A 26771-nucleotide genomic window follows, 5' to 3' on the forward strand; every position below is an offset into this window, starting at 1 on the left:
AGTGACTGTCAGGAGAATTCTAACTGATGCCCCCAATTTGAAAGACTGGAAGAGGAAATATCTCTAGATGTGTAAACACATCCACTTATCACTGGCGTAATGAGCTTGGTGCAGTGGGAATGGGGTACACTGTGCACACACTTCACATAGGCATAGATGGGAACTTGCTGGAATTAACCTAGCAATGCTTGAATTTTGATCAGGTCATTGTAAAAATCAATGAAATCTCTGGGATGGCCTGTAAAGTATGAATGTATGACTTTTTTGTAGACACATGCTTGTCTGCTTCTCTCTGTGGAGAGAAGAGGGAGTAGTAAACTGTGTGCAGGTGCCAACCAACTAAAGTTCAGGTACAGAGAGAGGTGGGGAACAGCGACCTTGTGGCTGAGATAGATGACTCATAATCAGCAACAGAGGAGATCACCTGTCAGCCCCAGCAACCAGATCCACAGTAATCAAATAAATACTTACAGCCTCAAGGCTATCCTGACCAATAAAACGTCCTCATCCTCCTCCTGACTGTTCCCTTCCATCTAGAAAAAAAACAGCAAAATACTGCTTGGAAAAACCTGTCTAATCCATGGGGAGGAGAAACACCCTCATTGCAGTATTGGTCAGAGCAGCTGTGAAAGTTGGGGGCCCTTAACCCCTCGATCCAATTTCTCCAATGAAGAAGCCTAAATTACCTTGAGCTTCACCGAAACCTTCCAAATCCTGGGTGGATGACAACATTTTCAGGACTTAGAAAACAACCTATTTCTCATGCAGGACACAAAATAACGTGTTTGCTTGTTAACCTTTCACAGCATTGCCTGGCATGAACAAGGTAACAAAGTTTCTGATTTAGTAGACAAGGCACATAAAACTGATAAGTTCATATCAGCACTTGGGCTACCCAGAGGTGATTGCCCCTACACTGCTGTACAGTGCATTGGAAGCCCTGATTGGCTAAAGCAATGAAAGCTTTGCCCAATTAGGACACAGATAACTGTCAGAGCCATGATTAGAGAAAGTATTGATGACTTCCAATCATGGCTCATTGCTTTTAGTCCTACCCCATACTATAAAAATATTCTTCCCAAAGCGGCCATTTGCAGTGTGATATTGGCGTGGAGAGAGATAGAACAGGGCTCTTTTCAGTGCTACTGGCAAGTTAGTGTGCTATAGTGGGCTATTGTGATTCTATTGTCAGTGTAAAATATCAGTTTAGTGTGAATCTAGTGATAGTGTAGTGTGAGCGACCATTCATCTTTACATTAGAGTGAATATAGGGCTAGTTCAGTCAGTGTGAGCGTAGTGAGTGACCATTCATTTTTACTTTAGCGTCACTTTAGTGTGAATCTAGTGATAGTGCAGTGTAAGTGTAGTTTAACCATTCATTTTTACATTACTGTCAGTTTACTTTGTCAGGGCAGGTTTATTGCAGTATATTTTAGTGTTACTGTACATTTAACGCTGTATATTTTAGTGCATTACTGTACGTTTAACAATGTATATTTCAGTGCATTACTGCACGTTTAACACTGTATATTTCACTGTGTAGATGCACGTTCAATGCTGTATATTTCATTGCGTTACTGCACGTTTAACGCAGTATATTTCAGTGCATTACTGCACATTTACTGCACATTTACCACAGTATATTGCAGCGTGTCAGCGCAGTTTTACTGCAGTATATTGTAGTGTAGTGGAGTGTGTCTGTGTAGTGAGTACTCAGGTAAAGTGCACAAAACACAATTTTTCAATGATTAAAGTGCATCCACATCCACATTTCCACATCTTTATTACATTTTGTTAATAAGCGCCCCCCCCATCATGTCTGGGAGGCCAACAAGGAGAGGCAGACAATCCCATGGCACCGTGAGGGGGCCAGCAGTGTATGTGTCCACAGGCAAAGGTGGATGTGGTCCGTCCTCAGGCAGGGCATCATTTCCTCTATTTAGTGATGTTGCCTATGCTATCCAGCCACAGCATGCAGAGGAGGTGGTGGACTGGCTTACTAAACCATCCTCATCCTCCATCACCCAAGCAGAGACTAGTGTGCAGTCCACTGCAGCTGCCAGAGTTTCTTATTCAGCCTTCTTGTCCACAGCTACTCCGGTCATAGCCCCAGCATCAGGCATGGAGGAGTCAGTTGAGTTATTTGAACACAGCGTCAGCCACTTTCTGCTTGATGATGTACAGCCATTACTTGATTCAGATCTTGGTTCTGAGGCTGAGGGAAGTAGGAACATGAGCCTACAGAGATGGGGGAACACTGGTAAACAACAAATTGACAGTAATATTCCCCCAGCTGTGGCGTATTGTCAAGTTGTCTCCAGTGATAATGAGGGTGGAGGGGATGATGATAATTAGGTCACTGGTGCCAGAGAGAGCAGAGGAGGAAAGTGAGGGAGAGACACAACCCCAAAGAGGGAGCCATCATGGAAGAGTAGGGAGCAGCCACCCTATACATAGCTGTTTGGACCTTTTTTAGCCTATGTGCAGCTGATCGCAGTGTTGCAATTGCAACAAGTGTGGCAAAAACACAAGCCATTTGGGTACCACATGCTTGACAAGGCATTTAACCTCCCATCACACTCAGCCCTTTGGCAAGAGCACCTGAAAGCCACACAAAAGGGACGCAATTCTGCTCCTCCTCACTCCTCACCTTTCCCATCTACCAAACCCCCCCCCCCCCGCTATACCTCATGACCTCTCAGCAGCCTCCACTGACATGGATGATGTTATAGAGCAGGGTGTCTCAGGACCTTGCAGCATGTCTGCCAGTAGCACACCACCAACTGTAGACAATAGCAGGCAATTTTCTCTGCCCCATTGGCTGCAACAAAAAACAAAAAATACAGTCTCTGCCACCCACATGCCCAGGGTCTAAATTCAAGCTTGTCAAAGCTGCTGGCTTTACAACTCCTGCTTTTCCATCTGGTGGATTCTGCCTCCTTCCGTGATTTTGCAGAATGTGCTGTACCACAATGGCAGGTTCCCAGTTGCTATTTCTTGTTACGTAAGACCATTCCAGCTCTACACCATCACATGGAAGGCAATGTTGTTTCATCGTTGGGCAAGCCAGTCAGCTGAAAAGTCCACATTACTGGTGACGCTACAGAACACACAAGAGGAGAAGGAGGATTCTGGCAGTTTTGGAGGCATTGAAGCAGAGCAAGACATACATCAACCCAGATTTTTTTTGTCCCCAGAACCCTTGGGAGTAGTACGTGGCTGGGAGGAGGCAGTTCCAGATACTGTAATCCTCAGTGACCCAGTGGAGTCTGCTTCTCATGCCTCCGCAAACTTGCGGTGCATGGGCTCCCTCATTCCTGAAAGCCTGCCAAAGGACCCGAGAATACGTGGCATCAAGGAGAAGGAGAATTATTGTTTGGCAACCCTCCTTGACCACCATTACAAGGGGAAAGTCTTCAAGCACATCCCAACTCCACAGAGGGAGCAGAAGATGATATCTCTTGAGGACACCTTAAAGAGGGGTTTATTTAACACCTTTCCCAACTCTGGTAGTTTACAGTCTAGTGGAAAACATAGTTTTTAGGCTTCTATTGGTCAAGAGAGGAGCGGTGGAGAAGGGGGCCGCCTTAGTGATGCCTTTCAAATTTTTTTTAGTCCTTGGCTCCCAGGGCTGTCAGCTTCCACATCCCATCAGCAGCCTCTGCATCATATGGTGGGAGATTATCTAGGGGCAAAATCAGACATGGAGAGCTTCCCAGTTGATGATCCACTGGATTACTGGGTCATGAGAATAGACCACTGGCCAGAACTTGCCCAGTATGCAATTGAGCTGCTGGACTGTCCTACATCCAGCATGCTTTCACAACAGGCATTCAGTGCTGCCACAGGTTTTGTGACAGATAAGAGAGCACACCTCTCCACAGACTAAGTGGATTTATCAAAATGAATCAGTCCTGGATTAGCAGCAGCTATCAAGCCCCTAATGCTGATGTCACTAATAAAGTGCTTTCTGGATCTGGAATCTCTGAAAGACTGTCTAGGCCAGTGATGGTGAACCTTGGCACCCCAGATGTTTTGGAACTACATTTCCCATGATGCTAATGCACTCTGCCGTATAGTTGAGCATCATAGGAAATGTAGTTCCAAAACATCTGGGGTGCCAAGGTTCCCCATCACTGGTCTAGGCTGCCTAACTTTGGGTGTGTTGATTTCATCTGGAAGACATTTTTGGTGTGGGCACAATTAACAGCCAATGACCAATTTTCCACACCTGTTTGACAAGTGAATATAATTGAAATTTTTGACAGCAAGGGGAATTCTTGCTTTCATCAAGAGTACCTCTATAGGGTTACTGTGTGAAGGCACCACCGACAACCAAAGTCAAATTTTTCCGCACTTGTTACTTCTATCCAAAGTCTGTGAAAGAGACACCAGAATTTATCCAAAGAATCTCTAATCTTGTTCCGAGTGCATATTAATTACACATATTAATTACACAGGTTCTGGGGCTAATTTAATGCAGGAAAAGCTCTGAATTAAGTTAATTACCACCTTAATCAGCCACAGAACCTGTTTAATTAATATATGTTTGGCTTTAAAGGGATGAGGTGGCAACCCTAATAGGCTTATAGAATCTACATTTGCCTGTGGCAGAGGCATACAGAGTCTTACAATAGATCTGTGGCAGAAGTCAGAAGATATTAGTAGTAGTAAGTAGCATGTTTGAGCTCTGTGAGATGTCTACGAAGTGGAGGGAATATTGCTACTGTTTTTTGGTATCCTTGAAACCAAGGGGTAGGCAGGGTCCCATTTTTTTTCCATAGGGCCAGGGCTGGCAGTCACACTCACAATGATTTCGGGGTTCCTCTGGGTTACAAGCAGTCAGAGACTTCAGTTTATGGCACTGAAAATCTATACTAACAAAGACACAGTGTCCATATATGGATCTCAAATGTTGCTATACACTGGCAGTAAATTTGAACACCACTCTTACTGTGTAATTAAAGTGGTTGTAAACCCTTACAAACCACTTTGACCTACAGGTAAGCCTAGATTAAGGCTTACCTGTAGGTCCAAGAAATATCACCTAAACCTACACGGTTTAGGAGATACAGTATTTACTAAAAGACAGGCACCGCTGTCTACGGCGCATGCACCGTAGACATCGGCGCGCAGGTGCACTATCGCCATTAGCAGCATGCCACTGCTAATGGCGATATGCCATTAGTGGCGGCTCCCGTGCGCATGCGCTGTGAGTGGCCGGAGCAGTGATACCCAGAAGAAGATGGGCGCTCCGTACTACAGGGGACAGCGGTGACATCGCTGGCTCCTGTGTCAGGTAAGTGACACATAATGGGCTACTGTGCGATGCATAGTAGCCCATTATGCTTTACTTTTGCAGAGAAACAGAGAAGAACTAAACCCATCAGGGTTTACTTCCTCTTTAATGTATGATTGAAACGTGACCATTTGCTATATGTTAATAAGTGCTGCTGTATACCAAAGAACAACGAAGTTTTGTTTTGTTGTTGTTTTTCTTATGTATGTTGGTTTTGTCTTAAACCCAATAAAAATATCTTTAAAAAAACAAAAAAAAAAAACAGACACAGTGTCTGGAGGGGAGCTTCTTTCTCCAAAACAAGCCATAGGGTTGACTTACTATAACTGGAGAGTAAGGATGAGCTCAGGCTTGTTCGCAACTAGCACGTGCAGAGCCCGCCAGGAAGTTGGCACTGCACAGCACTAATCACAGGCAGTAAGACATTCCTCGATCTCTGCAACCGCACATCAGGAAAGTGTCTCACTGCCTGCGACTAGCGCTGTGCAGTGCCGACTTCCTGGCGGGCTCTGCACGTGCTAGTTGCGAACACACCTGAACTCATCCTTACTGGAGAGTACAAAATCTGGTGCAGCTGTGCATGGTAACCAATCAACTTCTAACTTCATAGAAAATATGAAACAGCGCTGGCAGCATATATTATTCAATACACATGATGGTGATTAGTGCCATATACATTAATCGTGCCATAGAAATTCAAAATGCAATAAAATTGTATATAATATAATATGCACAAATCTATAAAGTGCTTGGTGCTTAAATGAAAAAAAAGTGCAATGGTGCTCCAAACCTTGCAAAGTGTGAGGTGACTTCCCCTTCAATGACCCCACTCACCAGAAACAATGGACCCTCAGCTTCGCAGTCTGGGGTCAAAAAGGCAGTGATCTATTGACCTGGGGATGTGCAGGATAGTTCCTCAAAAAACTCTTCCAAGAGGGTGCTTTATAATAGAAAGGATACACCATACTCCATAGAGAAAAAGCTCATAGTGAAATACCGCTAAAATTTATTATCAAGCACATTAAAGGCGCCACTTACAGGATATCTGGCAAAACCAGGCATCAGTGAAAACATCCGAGTACGCCGCTGTATGGCATGCCTTCCACGGAGGCGGAAATTGCATCAATGGTTAACGTGAACCAGAAGTGCGGTAACGTGTTTTGCCCCTCCAGGGCGTCATCAAAGGATCGGTTATTATCAGATGAAAATGGAGAGGCGGTTTTCCCATAGAGGAGAGCGGGACTGGGTCCGTCTCCAATTTGCACAGTGAGAGGAGACAGAACCTGTCATCCGCCTGCTCAGCAGGGATCAGCAGAGCGATTCCCCACTGAGCAAGCGGAGTCCATCAGGCGGAGGCACCCGTATGAAATGGGCCTTACGCTCTGACAAAAAAAAAAAATCTGGAAGCTAATTGCTTTATATGCAGATTTTGCACTCTCCAGTTTTAGTTGATCAACCTGATACTGTTTTCTTCTTTCAAGCTGACTCAGGTGCTCACTAAAGCTGAATACACACTATACAACTTTTGTTGTTAGATTTACTTTAGACCTACCTTCAACTATGTAGTGCATGTGTAATATGTAATGGCTTGTCTGATTGCATACAAATTTAAAGTGTTAAGGTTTGACCTCATATTATATGTTTTTGGTAAATCTAAAGGAAAAAATCTGAAGAAAGTTGTGTAGTGTGTATCCGGCTTTAGGCCTTGTACACACGGTACAAAAATCAGAAGGAAACAGTTTGAAGACGAGCTGTCTGCGGATTTTCGGATCGTTAGCAGGGTGCTTTTGACAGACTATTTGACTTTTACATCAGACAAAAGCTGGATGTGCAGGTTATAAAATTTTTCTGTGAAGTGAACTCAACGTCTGATTTCCGGAAGGTCAGTACAGAAATCCATCACATAAAAGTCAAAAGTACAAACACACATGTTCGGAAGCAAGGAACGATTGGGAAGAGTTCGGTCTTGTAAACTACTGTTGGTAATCTAGAATTAACATTTGTGATGCTTCAATTGATGAAATGTCAAAATCATCTTCTTTTTTAATGGGATAATAATGAAGCTGCTTTGCTGGTAATACTGATGTAGTTATGCCAAAAGTATTTTAAAAGGCATTTGTTTTGTACGATCTAAAATTTGCAAATCAACGTTCACCCAACTTCTACTAACACGAAATTAGCAGAAGGGGCCCAAAGGGTGGCGCTTGAGAAATTAACTTTCTCTTTATACACTCATAGTACGTCACTACGTTCGTGTTTGTCAAACGAAAATTTGCATATTCTTTAGTATCCTAGACAAAATCCTGCTCACGCCCTTTTGACAAAAATAAGATGCTCGATCGTCCAACAATCAGACCGTGTGCATGAAGCTTAAGTCTCTAAAAGCCTGTACACACAATACGAATATCAGATGGAACAATTCGTACTACAAGCTATCTGCCGATTTTTGGATCGTCAGTACAGTGCATTTGACAGCCAATTTCACTTCTTTGTCAGACAAAAGCTGGATGTGCAGAGTATAACATTTTTTTGTCGGATGTGAACTCAATGTCCGATTTTCGTTTCATTAGTATGCTTTTCGTACGGAAAAAATTGTAAGAGCAAGACTACTCATGCTCATAAATGAAAGAATACATACTAGTATAATTGTATTCTGTCGTACGAACATTTTCGTATTGTTAGTAACCTCTTCACTTTTGACATGAGACTAGCATGCCACAAAAATTGGACGTTCGAAAATCTAAGCGTGCGTACGAGGCTTTAGAGGTTACTCATAACTATCTTCCCCAGGTAACTCTAGCTACCAATTCAAAACAACTAAGCCAATAAAGTGCAAGAAAAGGATTGGGGGGGATCTGAAGTCTACCTGTTGCCATTAGGATGCAGGAGAGCCTGTTAAAAATCCAGCAGCTCCTAAGGGGATTTTTTGGTACACATTTCATAGACAACTGTAGATAAATATATACAGTATGTATATCATGATGACACTTTCAGCAACAATTTTATTTTTATTTTTTGCATAAGTTTAAGTTGTTCTACAATTTTAGCTCCATTTTACTTTTAGGAAAGTAAATCCACAGTAAATCCATCATCTGCTTCCTGAAATTCAATATTGAATCTATTTTAGCTGAAGGCGATTTGGACAGATTTATTTCAGCCAGGAAGTTTTCTCCAGTGTCTGTTATTCTGTAAAAAAGTTACCCCTGAAAACCTTTATCATGGTTCCAGTAACCAGACACCAGCATAAAAAGGGCACTTAAATTGATTATAAATTGCTCTGTTTCTTTAAAAGAGTTGTGTAGGCAAGATGCAAAAAATTCACACATTGTTAACTAGAAATGTGCATAATGGAAAAATGTGTTTTGTTTTGTTTCGGATAGATTTGTTATGTTACTAATTTTGTTTTGTTGCTTTGTTTCGGCATTCATTTTGTTTCGTTTAAAGCGGATTTCTGCTTAAAAAAAATTGAAGGTCAGCAGCTACAAATACTGCAGCTGCTGACTTTTAATAATCACATACTTACCTGTCCCAGGGTCCAGCGATGCGGGGGAACGAAGTCCCGTTCTTCACCCCCTCCTCTCTGCAGCACCACAGCTGGGCATGAACTGGAATTTTTAATTAAAGGTATTAGTTAATAAATATGTTGTTTTAATACAATAAAGCTGTGTCCTTGTCCTTTCAATTAAAGTTGTCTTGGGTATTACTTGGGTAATGCTTAAATTGATGTATAATTGGGTTACGGTCAACTAGGCCAACGGTTCTAAGCTGCCATGATGCTCCAATACTGTACAAAAATCTGATTGCTTGATGGGCGAATCATTAGACTTTACTATCTCTTGATAACTATTTGGATCCATTGTGTTATAGCGAAAGATTTCTGTATATTTTTTCTCACTTGCTAATACCTTTTGTTATACTTTTTGTCCACAGAAATCTTTACTTTAAATGGAAATGCTAATGGTCAGTCCTGCGTCTTCCCGTTCAAGTTTAACACCAAGTGGTATGCGGACTGTACTGTGGATGGAAGAACTGATAATGGTCTCTGGTGCTCTACAACAGCAGATTATGATAAAGATAAGATGTATGGGTTTTGTCCACGAACATGTAAGTGTTGTGTTTGGTTTTCTGACGATATACTGTTGGTTTAATAAAGTTCCAGACTTAAAATGGAGTTTCACCTGGTTTTGTATTTATTAAAAGTAAGCAGCTACAAAAAGTGTAGCTGCTGACTTTTAATAAACACACATTCACCTGTCCCAGGGTCCAGCAATGTGGCCGTCCGAACTCTCGGTTCTCTCCCTCGGTTCTCTTTCTCGGTTCTCTCCGACACCGGCATTACAAGTGTGGGTACCTGACCAGGTGTGAATCGTGCTGTGCCTTCTCGATGGCCATGTCCCAGAAGATTGCAGGGGTAGAGGGGCGAGAAGAAAACTTCCACTCGAGTTGCCAAGGAGGCCCAAGAGGAAGTGGGAGCAGGTACCTGTCAAAACTAGGTACCCACTCCTTCCCCACCAAAAATGTGGCATGTCGGGGGGTTAGGAGTCCTTAAATCGGAAGTTCCAATTTTGGGTGGAACTCCGCTTTAACTCTTCATTAGTAGAACAGTTGTGATGTTTAGGTCCTGAAAGCTTACAGGACTCTCTGTGGTTCTGTTTAAAGAATAGGTATATGTGTGTTACCATTAGCTCCATTAAAATATCTCAGAACATAAAACACATCTCTAAATATTACTTTTTTACCTTTTTTTATTTTAATGCTTAATTATTCTGCCACTTTGGATGTCCTTGTATTGCCTAAATCAGGGGTCTCCAGACCTTCTAAACAAAGGGCCAGTGTACTGTCCTTCAGACTTTAGGAGGGCTGGATTGTGGCCAGTGGGAGTAGAAAAGGTCCTGATGTCAGTGGGAAAAAATAATGCCCCATTGTTTGTTTCAATGAGGGTAATTGCGCCCCATTATTGGTGTAAGTTGGAGTAATTGTGCCTCATCGTTGATGTCATTGGGCCCCATCATTGGTGTCATTGAGAGGAATTATGCCTCATCATTGATGTCACTGGGCCCCTTTTTTCATGTCATTAGAAGAAACAAGCTGTATCTTGGCCTAGGGTGGCACTTTGTGGGGGGGGGGGGCAGCACAAAAAGAATCCTGCTGGCTTGCGCTACACTTTTAGTGCAGTGACAGTCTTATGGGATGGACTGGACCTGGAGGAAAATTGGTCTGGCGCGCCCCCATAAAGCGGCCACACTGCTGCGGGTTCCGCAACTGTGTGGAGGGTCCGCCACTTCTAGTTTTGACTTTCCTATCATCAAAGTGGACCTCTCATCAGAGTTTTCAGCTACAGAGAGACAGATGCCATGTCGGGAGGCTGAAACTGTTTGGCGGCAAAGGTGAGCTGACGGGGCAGGCCAGTGGAGTGAAGGGGGAGGAGCTCTCCACTGTGTACCCAGAGTAGAAGGAAAGCTACACTATTTGGGTGAAACTGGCATTGCACTTACATAGCTGCTAAAGGGCTTTTAATCTAGGGATGGTGCAGACACAAGGTACACTGACATGGTCACCTATACCTGGCTGGTAGGTAGTAGGACATATTAATTGTACATATTAAGGAATCTTAATTTTATTTCTGTTGATTGCTGATGAAAAAATCAAGCAGATGGATTTAATTGTTCCTGCCCCCAATCCTTCCTTTGATGTATTCCTGGACCACAGACCTTCATTACTGTGCTATATGTTTTCTACTGCACTGCTGGCATGGTTATATCCTCTTAGTCCTTGGCATAAATTTAGCAGAAATTTGTGCCTAAAACTATAGGCAACACTTTTATTTTTATTTTGGATAGAGTAAGGGAGCGTTATATTCCCTGTCAGTTTATTTTTATTAGTATATTTTTATTTTACATTGCAGAGATTTTTCTTCATTTCCTGCCCCATAGCCAAACAGGAAGTGAGAGAAAATCTGTGTAAATTAAGGGAATCCATGGCCCCCCAAGGCCCTCAGAACTAGTGTCCCCACTGGAAAATGGCAGGGCGGGTGTGGCCTTGACTGGAAGGGGTGGGTCATATTAAAATTAGGGAGTGCACGAGTTTAGTCAGGCCTAGGGCAGCACAAAACTTACATACACCACTGAGGAGGAATTGTGCCAAATTGTTGGTGTCAGTGGGAGGAATTGTGCCCCATTCATTGGTGTCGGGGGGGGGGGGAATTACGCCCCATTGTTGGTTTCAGTGGATGAAATTATGCCTCAAGGGTGGGGTCCCCAGGCTACAGTTTGGAGACCACTTGCCTAAATAAAGGGTAGTCATATCGATAGATAAGCAGTCCAGCATTCCTTTAAAGATCATGATTCCAGGCCGAGCCGCCTCCTCACATGGTCATGCAGCCTGTAGATCTGTAGGGATGCCAGGGATATCCTTCTTCACACAACACCAGAAATGCAAACTGTCTTTCTCTTAACCCCTTTACCAAAGCATATCCCTTTGTGTAGTCGTATGGCTGTTAGCCAATGCTGCTTATAGACAACTTTCTGGACTTAAAATATAACTAAATCCAAAACTTTTTTTTAACTTTTGGATAGAGTGGAGAAGGATTAGAACACCTGCCAGTTTTTATTGCTGTCTGTGTCCCCGTTAAGGAGATTCACCCCCTCTATTTCTCCTGTTTAACATTATCATTGAAAGTTAAAGTAAGAGAAAATCCCAAATTTTGGGTTGTCCCCACAAAAGTAATAGAGAAGTCTTCCAATGGGAATACTACAGCCGTGGCCAAAAGTTTTGAGAATGACCCAAATATAAATTTTCAAAGTCTGCTGCCTTAGTTTTTATGATGACAATTTGCATATACTCCACAATGTTATGAAATGTGATCAGATTAATTGCAACTAATTGCAAAGTCCCTCTTTGCCATGAAAATGAAATTAAACCTATAAAAAAATGTTTTTCCTGCATTTGTAAAGAAGGCTTCAGGGCAACCAACAAAATCCAGCAAGCGCCATGACCAGGACCGTTTTTAAGGCAGGGCAAAAGGGGAAGCTGCCCTGGGCCCTGTCATTGTTATGGGGCCCAAAGCAGCTGCTTCATACTTGCCAACTATCCTGGTTTAAATTCCCTCATCCCTTGAGGTTTTAGTCATGTGATGTGTCCCAATATCTCAGTGTGAAGTGCTGCTACTAATGCTGCCCAGCTCTGCCCTATTGTTGTGTACAGATGACTCAGCTGCAGACCCTATGTTTACATGTAAATTACTACAACAATAAAATACCCCTAGTGGTGGACTTTAACGGCACGTACAACCAAAAATGACAAGTAAGAACAATTAGCTTTCTTTATTAAATTGGTATAAAATCATATAAAGAAACATAGAGTTGATACATATCATATACCTTTGTAACAATAGCAGAAACGCATTACTTATACAGAATCGACTATAGAAGCGATCACCCTACGCTTTTTCAGAGCTGAAATAGTCTCTTTCTTCAGGGCTTTAGATACGGCATAGGATATAATTCTATTGAAGGACAAATAACAGGATATTAAAACAGGCAAACGGTGGAACAAAGTAAATAAAAGGGAGGTAGACTCCAAATAGTACTTACATAGCCAGGCACAGTAACATATGAATGTATCTCATGGTTAAATTAAGAACAATGGACAGTGTTGGGTGGACTCCGTGACTTTCCAGTATCCAAGGCTTCCCAAGGGGAGAGGGCAAGATGGTAAAGCAGTAATAAATTCGATGGCCGTTTACAATTTGGATTAATTTGTCTGTTGTTGTTGCCCAAAGGCAAGAAAGATCATGTATAAACCTCCCCTAGAGAGCCCCTGTGAAGGAAACAAGGGGGAATAGTTGTTAGCTGGGCCAATACCAGGGAAACACTGGCGCGGGCAATAAAGTGTTGGGTCCAAGAAAATAGGTTGGGAATCAAGCATGCATATGTAAATAGCAGTGGCATTCATATGTAAATAGGGGTGACTGGCAGCATTGATATGTATATAATGCCCCCTGATGTCATATCCACAGTAATCTCTATCAACCAATCAACAAGCAGAAATCATGTGCTGTAACCTCTAGCAACTACTCATTGAGCCGTAATGATACACTGTAACCTCTGGCAACCAATTGCAATAGCCACCGGATCTGATTCAGTAAACTGATTTTGAGTCTAGCTGCTATTTATTGTATGTCTCAGAGCAGGTGGAGAGCAAACCTGCATGAGGGGGGCCCCAAGAAAAGTTTTGCCCAGGGTCCAATCAATATTAAAGATGGCCCTGGCCATGACCATCTCCTACAGTTGATTCTGCTGTGGGATCGGGGCACCACCAGTGCAGAGCTTGCTCGGGAATGGCAGCAGGCAGGTGTGAGTGTATCTGTACGCACAGTGAGGAGAAGACTTTTGGAGGATGTCCTGGTGTTAAGAAGGCCAGCAAAGAAGCCACTTCTCTCCAGGAGAAACACCAGGGACAAAAGGTACAGGGATTGGACTGCTGAGGACTGGGGTAAAGTCATTTTCTCTGATGAATCACCTTTCCAATTGTTTGAGGCATCTGCAAAAAACCTTGTCCGCAGAAAAGGTGAGGGCTACCATCAGTCTTGTGTCATGCTAACAGTAAAATATCCTGAAACCATTCATGTGTGGGGTTGCTTCTCAGCCAACGGAGTTGGCTCACTCACAATTGTGCATAAGAGCACAGCCATGAATAAAGAATGGTACAAAAACATCCTCCGAGAGCAACTTCTCCCAACACTCCAAGGACAGTTTGGTGAGGAACAATGCCTTTTTCAGCATGGTGGAGCACCTTGCCATAATGCAAAAGTGATAACTAAGTGGCTTGAGGAACAAAACATTGACATTTTGGGTCCATGGCCAAGAAACTCCCCAGACTTTTATACCATTGAGAACTTGTGGTCAATCCTCAAGAGGCAAATGAACAAAAAACATCCCACGAATTTTGACAGATTCCAAGCATTGATTATGCAAGAATTGGCTGCCATCAGTCAGGATGTGGCCCAGAAGTTAATTGACAGCATGTCAGGGCGAATTGCAGAGGGCTTGAAAAAGAAGGGTCAACACTGCAAATATTGACATTTGCATAAACGTAATGTAATTGTCAATAAAAGCCTTTGGCACTTATGAAATGCTTGTAATTATATTTCAGTATACCATAGTAACATCTGCCAAAAAGATCTAAAAACACTGAAGCAGCAGACTTTGTGAAAATTAAGGTTTATGTCATTCTCAAAACTTTTGGCCACAGCTGTAGTTCCGGAGACCTGGGGGTCCCCAAATTTGCAGGGATTTCCTCTCACTTTGTGTTTGGCTATGGGACAGGAAGTAAAGGGAAATCTCAATGGGACACAGACAGTGAAAAAAAATTCTGACAATGGTTATAACCCTCCCTTGCTCTATCTAAAATGAAAAAAATAAAAAATGTTGCCTATAGTTTCAAACTGCAATTTTGTATAAATACATTTCCATTTATAAAGAACACAAAACAGCTAATTTTTCACTTTTGTAAAGAAGGTGCACTTTAAAATATTGAGCTTCCATTTGTGAAGTCAGGCATTGATGTGAAGGAGAAGGCCTGGCTCGCAGTCTCTGGTCTAATTCATCCCAAACATGTTCTTTTGGGTTGAGGTCAGGACTCTGTACAGGCCAGTCAGTGCAGGCCAGTCAAGTTCCTCCAGCCCAAATTTTCTCATCTATGTCTTTAAAGATCTTGCGTTATGCACTTTCCGCTTTGCCAACTTCCCACAGTAAACATGCAGGCGACTGAAACCTGATGACCAGCGAAGAACCGGCCCGGGTTGGAACAGCGCTGGATCCCTGGACAGGTGAGTGACCTTTTATTAAAAGTCAGCAGCTACAGGATTTTTTTTTTCTCAAATAGACTCCTCTTGAGGTTGAGGCTGAGCTACTTTTTCACACTGGCTTTAAAAGCAGGCGTTTCAAATTCATTAAAAACGCCCCTCAAACGTCACATAGTACTGTTCACACTATCAGGACATGATGTGTTAGGCCGCGTACACACGGGCGGACTGTTCGCCCAACTTTGTTCGTCAAACAATCCGACAAACAGTCCGCTCAAAATTTGCATGAACGGACTTGACCACACACGATGAACGAACAGTCTGCTGAAAGCGTGCGCGATGACGTGAACGGCACGTACGACGGGACGAAAAATACGACGTCCAATACACTGCAATGCAACCTTCGCCGTGTAAATCCTTTCTGAGCATGCGCGAAACTTAGTTTGTCGAACAAGCCTACACACGAGCGGACTGTCCGCTCAAACCAAGTTTCAGCGGACTGTCTTACGGGAATTCCGAAAAACTTTGTTCGTCAGACTGAAGCCCACACACGAGCGGACTGTCCGCTGAAACACTGTTCAGCGGACAAAGTTGGGCGAACAGTCCGCCCGTGTGTACGCGGCCTTAGGGTTGCATCACTTCAAAATTGAAGCCTCATGTTGAGTGAGGAAGCATTTGAAGCCTTTCAACTCCTCTCATTCTAGTCTATGGTAATGCTTTGCAAACACTCTGGCAGGCAGTTGTGGTGCAGTTGCAGGGCGTTAAGATATATGGAGCAGTTTTAACGCTCTTTAATGCTCATCAAACGCTTCAAAACTATCCATAGGGTGTTTGGGGAGCATTTTTAACTCGTCATTAACGCTTGTAAAACACCAGACTAATGCCAGTACTAAAGCTCATTAGCGCGAGTCTAATGCCCATACTAACACTATAGGAGCATTTGTTAAGCCCATACACACGATAAGAATATTGTAAGAAATATTTTGCCCGACAAATGATCAGCCAATTATCTGATTGTTAGTATAATGCTTTCGACAGCTGATTATGACTTTTCGGATGACAAATCCTGAAGGTGCAGGCTAGAAAATGTTTATCACATGTAAACACAACGTCCGATTTTCGCTTAATTACTAATTTTCGTCTGAAACAAATCGTAACATCAAGACTACACGCGCTCGGAAACAAAAGAATACATATACATTACAAAACAGTTCAAGAGTTTACATCACTTATACTCTGTCTTATGAGAATTTTCATAAGTTCAGAAACCTCTCTATGTTCGAGATGAGACTAACATGCAAATAAAAGAAAGAAATAAAAAAAACGGATGCTTATTCGTTCCATAATCTCATTGTGTACAAAGCTAAAGACTGCTCTGCTAATGCAATTAAGAGACTGCAGCATTTATTTTTTGCCTATATATTCAATTTAGGTTCTCTTTTATATGTGTAAAAAAATTAAAAGATTATAGTACCCCCCCCCTTTTTTTTTTCTTTTTTTTTTTGTAGGTGGTGCAGGGTGCTGGTGCTTGTTTTGTTATATAATTGTTATTTTAGGCAAGACACAGGCATCTGATTGGCATAGCACCAAACATCTGCTCTGATCATTAACCTCCGACAATGTTTCTGTCATCAAGAGGTCCTGATCACTCTCTGTCTACATATCCTCTATGTCAGCAACATTTGTGTTTGGAGTATCGTTTCAGGTAGACCTCCGCTACATGATAACTGATAGGTAACAATGACTGCTGTGATCCTAAACTTGTGTCCATGTTCCACTGATCATTCTACATTGTACTTCCCTTCCTGCTTTTATGTGCTATTTATATAATATAAACTTTGCTGCTGGCATTGTTTCATGAAAACTAAAAACTTCACTACAAACTCCACAGTGCAATTTTTTATAATCCCCTGCCACACTTTTTAAACTCACTTTATTATACCTTGTTGATTACTTGGTAGAGATTCTCTTTCCTATATCAGGTGCTCTGACCATAATATATCCCCCACATTGGACATGTTTAAAGCTTTAGTAAACCGCTGTGGTTTTTATTTTTTGCAACCTGCAATGTAAAGCCATAATGTACTCAGAACTAAGCCTTCCAGCAGCGTGATGTCACCACTACAGAGGCTTCCATCTTCAACTGGCATTCCTTCCGGGTCCATGGACTCTGGCTCTGTAACTGGTCGATGACGTCAATCCCGCGAATGACACCCAGAGGCAGAGGCATGAAGGGACTTGTAGTTTTGCAACAGCTGGAGGTCCGCTAATTGCATATCCCTGCTTTAGGCTCTATTCACATCTGAGCATAGCGATTTACCAGCATTTTTCAGGCATTTTTACCTTTTTTACAAGTGTTTTTAGAGTGTTTTAGAAGCCTATTACAAGCGTTTCACAGCTTCAGACGTTTCGTCCATTACCAGGCCCTTCGTGTCTGGTATGGATATTAATGGGGAACCCTGCACCAATTTTTTTTTTTTCTAAATGGCGTGGTGGTCCCCTCCAAAGTCAATACCAGGCCCTTCAGGTCTGGTATGAATTTTAAGGGGAACCCCACGCCAAAATGTAAAACAAATGGCGTGGGCCCCCCCCCCAAAATTCATACCAGGCCCTTCAGGTGTGTAGGGAGTGGGGCAAAGATGGACGCGGCCTGCACAGGGGACAGAGGGGGCTTTGTTTGCAGGTAAGTCTCATATAATGGTTTAGTATGCGATACATACTAACCATTATGCTTTTAATTTGCAGGCCTGGGGGTTTACTTCCTCTTTAACTAGAATGTCTTGTTGCCAGAAGTGAAGCAGTGGGGCAACAAAGTGAAATGACTCTCCATCTCAGAACTGAAGATGGGGATGAAGCAGCGGAAGAGATAGAAATTCCTGAATTAACTGGGGAAAGGCCTACAATTAGGTCTCAGGTGAAGCTCACCCATGCGCTCAAAGAATGTAACTTGGCAGAGACACAGGGGGGTTGATTCACTAAAACTGGAAAGTGCAAAATCTGGTGCAGCTCTGTATAGAAACCAATCAGCTTCCAGGTTTCATTGCCAAACCTTAATTAAACAAGCTGAAATTAGAAGCTGATTGGCTACCATGCACAGCTGCACCAGATTTTGCAATCTCCAGTCTTAGTAAATCAACCCTAGAGAGGGGATCCTGTGCCCTCTAATAGAGGCAATACAGCTATAGTGGTGGCCCAATCACAGAGAAACAAATTACCAGAAACCAGGAAACTGTTGAATGAATGGTTAAGTCTCGTCTTGAAGGATAATATACTGTACCACAGAATATTGTTCCCCTATGACTTACCAGTGACCTGACAGGTTGTACTGTCAAGGTCTCAGGCTCCCTCTGAGTCCATGTGTAAGCAGGGTACTGGCGTTTCCACAAACATTTACCTGGTTCAAGAGACAAGCCATATGTGTGTGTGACTGTTCCAGTTGAATCCAATTGTCCATCTGAACAAGTCTGCTGACACTGTTGAAAGGGACTAAGCCATGGATTTAATTTCTGACTTGGCACACTGATCGCTTACTTAACCACTGACCATTGGAAGTACTGAGCATTGACTTTTAGACTCAACATGACAGAAGATGGATACCATGGCCTTGTAATTATGGTGGGCCACTTTATCAAGTTTGCAGTGGTAGTATCAACCCACGACCAGACTGTCAAGACTACCACCCAGATATTGTAGAAGCACTTTTACCTTCCTTATGACTCCCTGCAGAATATACTGTGATAGACTCACCCGAGACAGAGGCTTTTGGAGGGGACTGAATTCTAGCCTCTTGCCTGCCGACTATGGCCCCTGGCATTTGCGGGAGCTACAATCATTTAGGAAGATATTCTGTTATGTAATGCAAAAGGAGATTATTAAGGAGGCCATGATGGTCTCTGTCAGCTTGGGACTCAGTGGATAGATCTATGTGAAAGGAATGCTGATTAATGAGATCTGGAAAGCCTAGGTCTTTCACCCAATAGTTTATGATCTCATTTTGTTGAGTACTCTTTGCTGGGTCATTTGGGGCGTGGCTGTATTCCAGTGTTCTATTGTGTCTGCCTGCCTTGAATATTATGGGATGTGTATGTAGATTAGCTGTGAGATTGGTAGGGGCGAATTCCTCCAACAACTCTCACTGCTGATTGGACAGTCTACCCCATCTGGAATGCAAAGGGGGGGGGGGATTGTCCAGAATATTACCTGTGTACCTGTGTTTTCAATAAACCAAACAAGTATTGCCTTGTTTGTTGTTGGGAGCGGTTGGAAAATTTCTGATATCTATATTTAGACTGGGAGGAAGCAGTATATGACAAAAGCACTCAAGCGGAGAGTGAGACGTTTAGTCACATATACATTTACACCATGGACCCCGTTTTGAAAGCAAGTATTTCCAAGAATGGTACCAGTCCCTAGGCGTTAAGATGTCACACTCTACCCACTAGCCTCCCCAAGGTAAGAAGCCATGTAAGAAGCCTAATAAACGTTCAAACCGCTGCTGAGAGGCCTATCTCATGAGAAACAAAGCACAAAGTGGTCAAAGTGGTCTGGAAATACAACCACATGGTGCATTCCAGAGCCCTACCATGTTATGTTTAGTCATACTCTTGCGGGTTCCACAGACTTTTCTGCCATGGCCCCCACAGAAGAACTGGAGCACACTCAGACTGTATGGATTTGAGAATGGAAGCAACACCTGTCTAAAATCCAATAGTTCTTTAAAATCCTGTAATTGGTGGGACAAGGAGAGTTGAATGAGCCAGACTTTGACCGTTACCTGGGAACATGACTAATCTCAGGGGGGGGGGGGGGGGCGGTAGGCAGAGTGAAACTCATTGGGGACATGGCCTGGTTGGAGTCCAGGCTGAGGTTGCTATGCTACTCACCACTTCAGGACACCTAGACGTGCAACTTTTAGGGGCCACCCCATTGTTCTCTGATACCTGGGAAGAGAGCGCTAGTCAAACACAAAGGTATACATCAGCAAGAAAAACTGCAAACACCATGGAAAGAAGCTCCTTTGAGTCGTCCTACAACAGCCTATTTCAGGTGTGGCAATCTATGATATCCAGAGAGAAGTAACTCAAGAAACTCAGAGATGCCCACACTGTAAGCTCCTCAAACCCAAAGAGAACCACAGAGAGAACTATGTTTTTTTTTCTCAGAGGAGCAGTCCAAGCTCATGAGCCACAAGTGCCTCGACCACCAGAGGTTCAATTCCACCATTACCTTCAAAACCTCAGGAGGAGCCATGGGCCCTGGTAATATTATACAGTCAACTGCTCACCCAGCTCAACTCCATGCTCCTGCGTTGGCGCCCTCTGAACCACCGTCCACTAATTTGCCTTAAGGCAGAGATGCGTTGCCTCTTGTACCAGAATATAGAGCCAAAACTCAGCCTATGAGGCACCCCCAAAGGTTGAACTTCAAGAGACCTGAATGCTTTACGCAGGGTGCCTTTGTTTGATCTGTAAAGTTGTTAGGGACAGCAAGTTCAAGTGAGGTGGAATATAACGGAGTGCCCTTTGACTTGTTACACATGCATTGTTGTTTGCTTGCCAATAACTAATTTTGTCCCTACCTCATTCTGTAGCTAGCGGATACCCTATGTGGTTAGTCCCACCCTTCTTCTTTATTCTTTAGTCTCCATTTACCACATGTACAGTATTCTGCTGGAGCGTCACACGTTTTTGGATTGAAGCATTCAACAATCTGCAAGATGTCACTTGGAGCAAGTCACTGTCTGCCAAGCTATGGAACTGTAAGTTAAGCTATCTCACCACAACTGGATCAGTTATAGAGATCACAGTTTCGGTGCTTAGATTGCAAAGCCGAACAGGCTCCTTTAACTCCTTTTCCCACAATTAATTTTCAGTTCCAACAATCAAAGTAAAAAAAAATTGTTCATTGTTGGTCTTAGGTAATCTTAAGCAACTATTTTTTCCCTGTCTTCCTTTAACTATTCACATATATACTATTAAAGTATTTCAGTTTTTTTTTCTTCATTTGTGTTTTTACTGTCACCTTAACAAAAGCATTTATCTAATTTGTACATACGTACAACGTTGTCATGCTTCATAGCAGAAACATAATTTTTCTGTCATAAACTGCTCAAATTACACAACAAAATGTCCACTTTACAAAGTGCACTCGGTATACTAAAGGTCCATTTACACCAGATATGTTGGCACATTTTTGTCAACAAATGCCAATGCAAAGACCTATAAAAAGGTATCAAAATGGGGGCAGTTCATACCAATGTGTTGCCCTACTTTTTTCAGTATAGTGCAACACAGGCATGGTAACACGTGTCAACATAGAACAGTATGCAAAAACACACAGAAAAAAGCATGTTTGTCTCCTCTGCAGTGCCATAGACCATTTTCACATTTTAGCAACTTAGGAGAAAAATGCATGTTAAATAGCAACTCAGCAAACCGCAATGCAGCATGCCAACTTAAGTTAACAAACATGCATATACCTGCACTCAGCACACACCACAAGTTGCAATGTCAATGGACCCTGAATTTTTTAAACTTAACACTGGTCGAGTTTGATTGCTTATGTCTTTTTTTGGAAGCATAGACAGCAATATTATCTTTGCAAAACAATAAAATACCTTACTTGCCCCCATCCCCATATGGTCTCGTTCACACCAAGGTCATTAGAAATGAAGGTAAAATGCACAGAGATGCCCTTTCAGAGACATGACAATACATGTCCGTCTCAGTGAGTTTTTTTTGTTGGTTTTTTCACAATCAAAATGTATAGAAAGTTTATCATAGTTGACAATTGACCAGTCAGTTTTTTTGCATGTTGATGTAACAAACACCACAAAATATATAGTGGGACTTTAAAAGTGTAAACTGTCAGCAAATCACACAAGTGTGTTAAAAGCAAGTTTTTAAATAATATCAATAGTCTTGTGGACGGGACTCATCGCCCAAAAGGAGGCACCCTCACAAACTCTCCCAGGACAGAGGCACGGGGCCTGCAGTCATGCAAAAACCAGCATTTAGGCTCGGTTCACACTAGCCTGACTCCAAAGTGCAACTTGGAGTCTGACTTTGATATGACATTGATGTGACTTTTTTTACATTCTGTGGTATTGAAGTTTTATCAAAGTCGGACCAAAGTAGTGCAAGAACCTTTTCTAAAGTCAGACAGACTTGGATAGTATCAGTTAAGACTGCTGTCTTAGGGAAACATCGAATTTCACATGTCATCCAACTTGGAGTCTTACAAGTCGGTTCCTATGATGCATCAGTGTGAACTGAGCCTAAGACGGCATCCCAACTTGGAAGCAAGTCGTTGCCTTGCACAATTCCACTTGATCCATTGTAAACTTTACTGTAAAGCACTCATTCCATGTAACCACACACTTTCTCCTTCCATACAAATGCAAAACTTTGAGGGGTACACCGCAGAGCTTGTGTCCCACTCCACCAGCACAGCCATGATTGCCATCTCACTCCCAGTGACAATGTGAGGATCCCACCATTTACACAGCGCAGACCTCTAATACTAACGAGCCTTAATACCTTGTTGGATCCACTTCTCTCTCTCTCTCTCTTTTCCCACACTTCCAGGCTAGATCCATTGGTTTCCTGTTCCGCAATGTCGGTCCCATGTGTGGGGTACCAATCGCTAGGGAGGGGATCAGACTTACCTTCCTCCTCACTACCAGAGTTACCATCTTCCATGTCAAGGTACTAACTCCTTTTGGCTAGCTGCTATAACATTCTTCACCACTTCACTGGTTACCCATGGCAAGAGCGATGGGCCTCGTTTCCTACCAAGCATGGTGTTTCCTCCACAGCATGATTCACCCTTCCATGTTGAACATCTTACATCTCCTCTTCATCCCCTTTTAACACAAGCCTTGTTCTTTTGATACGTTCTTACATGATGTATCCCTTTGTAGGAACTTCAGACCAGGCATGTGTAACTTTGAGAACTTTTACTTGAACTTCTTGCAAATTACAAAATTGATGTGACACAGTCTTTCACAGATTTCTCCATACACTGTTGTAGTTTATCCTAGCTCAGGCTGCCCAATTCATACCTCTTGCTAAGAAGATTCCTTTCATAAGAGTTCATATATGACATCTGGTACCACAAAAGGGAGGCCACATGCTCAGCTTCACATGAGGCATCATTCCTTCCTGTCTTTTCCCATGTGAAAGGAGAGACTGCCTCCCCATGTATTCATAGCCCTCCACAAGGGGACAGAGCTATGAACACCCAGGAGTGAGCAGACTTCCAAACTCCCATGAAGCAGAACATGTCCCAAGAGTAGACAACCTGCCTACAGTCTGATATACATACAATAAAATCATTTTTAGCGTTTTTCTAAAAAAAAAAAAAAAAAGATTGGCAAGGTATTCTATAGCATCAAATGTGAACCATTTTTTTAATATACACCACTAAAGGGGCCACAGTATTCTTCAAATTTCATCTCAAGGTTCAAAGAGATGACTTTTGTTGATTGGAAGGTATTCAACATGTTTTGCATGTTTCTTCATAAGGAATAGTGTACTAAAATCACATATCATCGCAATAAGTATACATATTGATTATACATGAAATGTAATTGTGGAAATGAGATGAGGGTGTGGGAAAGCTGCAGCTGCCCTTGTGTGTGGTTCCACCGTAAAACCCATATCAGCCGAGATAGCAAGGATAACTTACCAGTTGCTACAGGTTTGTGGCAGTGTTGAATTGTAAGTCTTGTTAATTTGCTGCACATTTTTTACTGAAGCACAAGTTCTTGTTGACACTTTTACTAGAGCAAAGTTGCAGTGGTGAGTCAACCTTTTTCAGCCAAGGGACTCTTTAAAATGATGAACAGTCTCAAGGCACCCCATCCTAAAATGTAAAAAATGTTCTAATAGTTTTACATAATGCAGCAACATCCACACATAAGACACCCAACATTAAAGGTGCACACTGATACTGACTATTATTTCAGTGTTCCTCTTTTTCCTCAGTTTTTCTCCATCACTTAGCTAATGGGACCCCATTACTGATGGAGAGAGGCAGGAGAGGGCCAGATAAGGATGCTATGCATCCTCTGATCAACTGATGATGTCATTGGTCATTAGGAGTGTGGCAGCTAGAAAGCCGTAATGGTGCACAATGAAAACCCATGGCTTTGTGTAACTAAAGGCAGGCTTCATCTACTCGTCACCTTGTATACAATTTTTGGGGAATTTTTAGGCATTTTGCCAAGGCACCCCTGAAGAAACCTCAAAGCACCCTGGTTGAAAAAGGCTGGTCTACTGCAAGAGCTCTGCAAGTCTACAGTAAATTCAGCCACAGTGGCCCCTGTGGTGGGATGATTATTGCACAACATAAATGAACCAGAACTTGCAGCAGACTTTCAGAATGTTTCCAAAGAAGTTGATCTGTATTCATGCAATCCAAACCTGTGAAGCCTGGAAAGTATAGCAATAGGTTAGCAAGTAATTTTCAAACTGGCAGCTCAATTGCAAGTTATCTGGGAGACTCTTATCCAGGATTAGGGTCTAATATGAATATAAAGGGGAACCCCTTGGTAAAAATAAACAAAAAAAGTGTGTCGGGTTCCCTTTTAATATCTATACCAGACCCTATTCCAAGCATGCAGCCTGACAGGCCAGGAAAGACGGGGGGCAGCGAGTCTGCGCTCCCCTCTTGAACCATACTAGGTCACATGCTCTCAAAATGGGGGGTACCTTGTTCCAGTGCTGATGAGGACAAAGGCCTCTTCCCCAGAACCCCAGCCTGGTTGGAGGAGGGATATCCGCTCATCACACCAGGAGGGCACCTACAACACAACAGTGGTTTTCTGCATGCCAAATCTGAAATGGGAACATCGCTGTGATCCAGGAGAGGTATAAAGCTGTGGGAACTGAAGTGGTTAAAAACAAGAATACGGCCCGTTACATAAACAGTGTGTAACATTGGTGACTTTGAAACCAAATTTAAGGACTTTGGTTTTTCTGCCGGAGAAGGAAATGACCTGCAGGCCTGAGCCCAGCACTATACAAACCTTTTAGAAAGTGAGTTGCTTCCTATTTCCTCTTCTCCTGATAACACACTTCACTGTCCAGATTGCATCGGAGGAAAGGGGTCACAGCAAACAATGGGCAGCAACAAGAGAGATCATTCCACATGTCAGATAGTCACATTGAGTTTCCTCTTGCCCCCCCCTCCCTGACCAGGATCTCTTTGTTCCCACCTCATTCTCGGCACCAGCTCCTTTCCAGAAAACCATGAAACACCACAACTGGATAAAAATCGAACCTGAAAAAGTTAAAGAAGTTAAAAGAAAAGAATAAAAAAGTGCTTCTGCATATCATGGAACTGTGGAGTAACACATCCAAGGAGATAGAGAAATAGGATGGTGCAATGTGTATGGAGACAAGGCAGTATTTATGAAAGGGGAAATCAAGGATCGGTGTAAAGCATGACAGGTTTAGAAGGGGCGACATTTAGGGCCGATTCCAGTGTGCTGCAGCAGTGCACATTTAACATTAAAGTGGTTGCAAAGGCAGAAGATTTTTTTTACCATACTGCATTAACTGCAGTAAGGTAATAAACCTTGTACATGCAGCTTCTCCTGCAGCCCCCCAAATACATACCTGAGCCCTATCTGGATCCAGCAATCTGCACAAGAGCCGAGGCTCTCTCACTCATTGGCTGAGATATAGCAGCAGGATCCATTGGCTTCTGCTGCTGTCAATCACAGCCAGTGACAAGGAATCGGGGGGCGGGGCTGAGCCCCACTCTGTGTGTCTTATGGGCACTCAGCACGCACAAGTGTTCCCATAGCAAGAGGTTTGCTTTGGAGGCACTTGGTGGGGGAGCGGAGCCAGGAGCAAGAGACCCGAGGAGGACCCGAGGGAGCAAAACCTTTGCACAGAGCAGGTAAGTATGACCTTCGGGTACCCCATTAATGAATAGGCTATCAAAGTTCCACAAATGCACTAAAGGCAAAATACAGTGTTTGGCTTGGAGCTAAGTGAAAATGAGAAGGGTACAGTATGACTGGAGTATGCAGATGAGGTTGGGCAGGGTTTTGGTGAGTTTATTTATGCATATAAAAAAGACACTTACCAGACTGGAGGGTTGAGGGGCTTGGGGGGGGGGGGGTTCATGGTCCTTGGTGTGAAGAGTGGAGGGAGGATTTTGTTGGTGTGTAGGCAGGTGCAGTCTACTTTGTCCACTGTAGTTGGCACTCAACCTCAGCAGCATTGCAGGGGGAGAGGAAGTCAAGGGGAGCATGGTTTCTCTATTGCTTCTAGGGTCATTGGGAAGCTATCAGATTGGATGCTGCGGCCCTATGTGACTAGCAGCCATTTTGGGTGAGGCAAAGCCTATTTAAAGTGGTTCTAAAGGCATAAGGGTTTTTATTTTAATGCATTAAGGTAAAAAACCTTCTGGATGCAGCTCCCCCCCTCCCCCCTAATACATACCTAAGCCCCCCTCAATCCAGCGATGTGCATGATAGCGCGGCTCTCCTGCGTTTCTTCCTCTTAATTGGCTCACACAGCAGCAGAAGCCATTGGTTCCTGCTGCTGTCAATCACAGCCAATGAGGAGAGAGAGGGGGCGGGGCCAAGCCATGCTCAATGTCCATTCACAGGAGTGTGGCTCAGGAGTAAGCCTGCTCGAGTTCCCCCCATAG

At 43.1% G+C, this 26771-nt stretch overlaps 1 protein-coding gene across 1 annotated transcript in view; it reads left to right on the forward strand.

The window, feature by feature from the left end:
- Nucleotides 1-26771, forward strand: part of MRC1 (mannose receptor C-type 1) — a 178554-nt gene that overhangs the window by 11893 nt on the left and 139890 nt on the right. Inside the window, exon 3 of the mRNA XM_077490910.1 lies at nucleotides 9230-9403. Coding sequence (XP_077347036.1) covers nucleotides 9230-9403 — 174 coding nt within the window. The remainder of the gene's footprint in view (nucleotides 1-9229; nucleotides 9404-26771) is intronic.

This window comes from Lithobates pipiens, unplaced genomic scaffold, assembly GCF_037356315.1.
Source record: "Lithobates pipiens isolate NorthernLeopardFrog02 unplaced genomic scaffold, aLitPip1_a1.2 Scaffold_19, whole genome shotgun sequence".
Classification (NCBI taxonomy): Eukaryota; Metazoa; Chordata; class Amphibia; order Anura; family Ranidae; genus Lithobates; species Lithobates pipiens.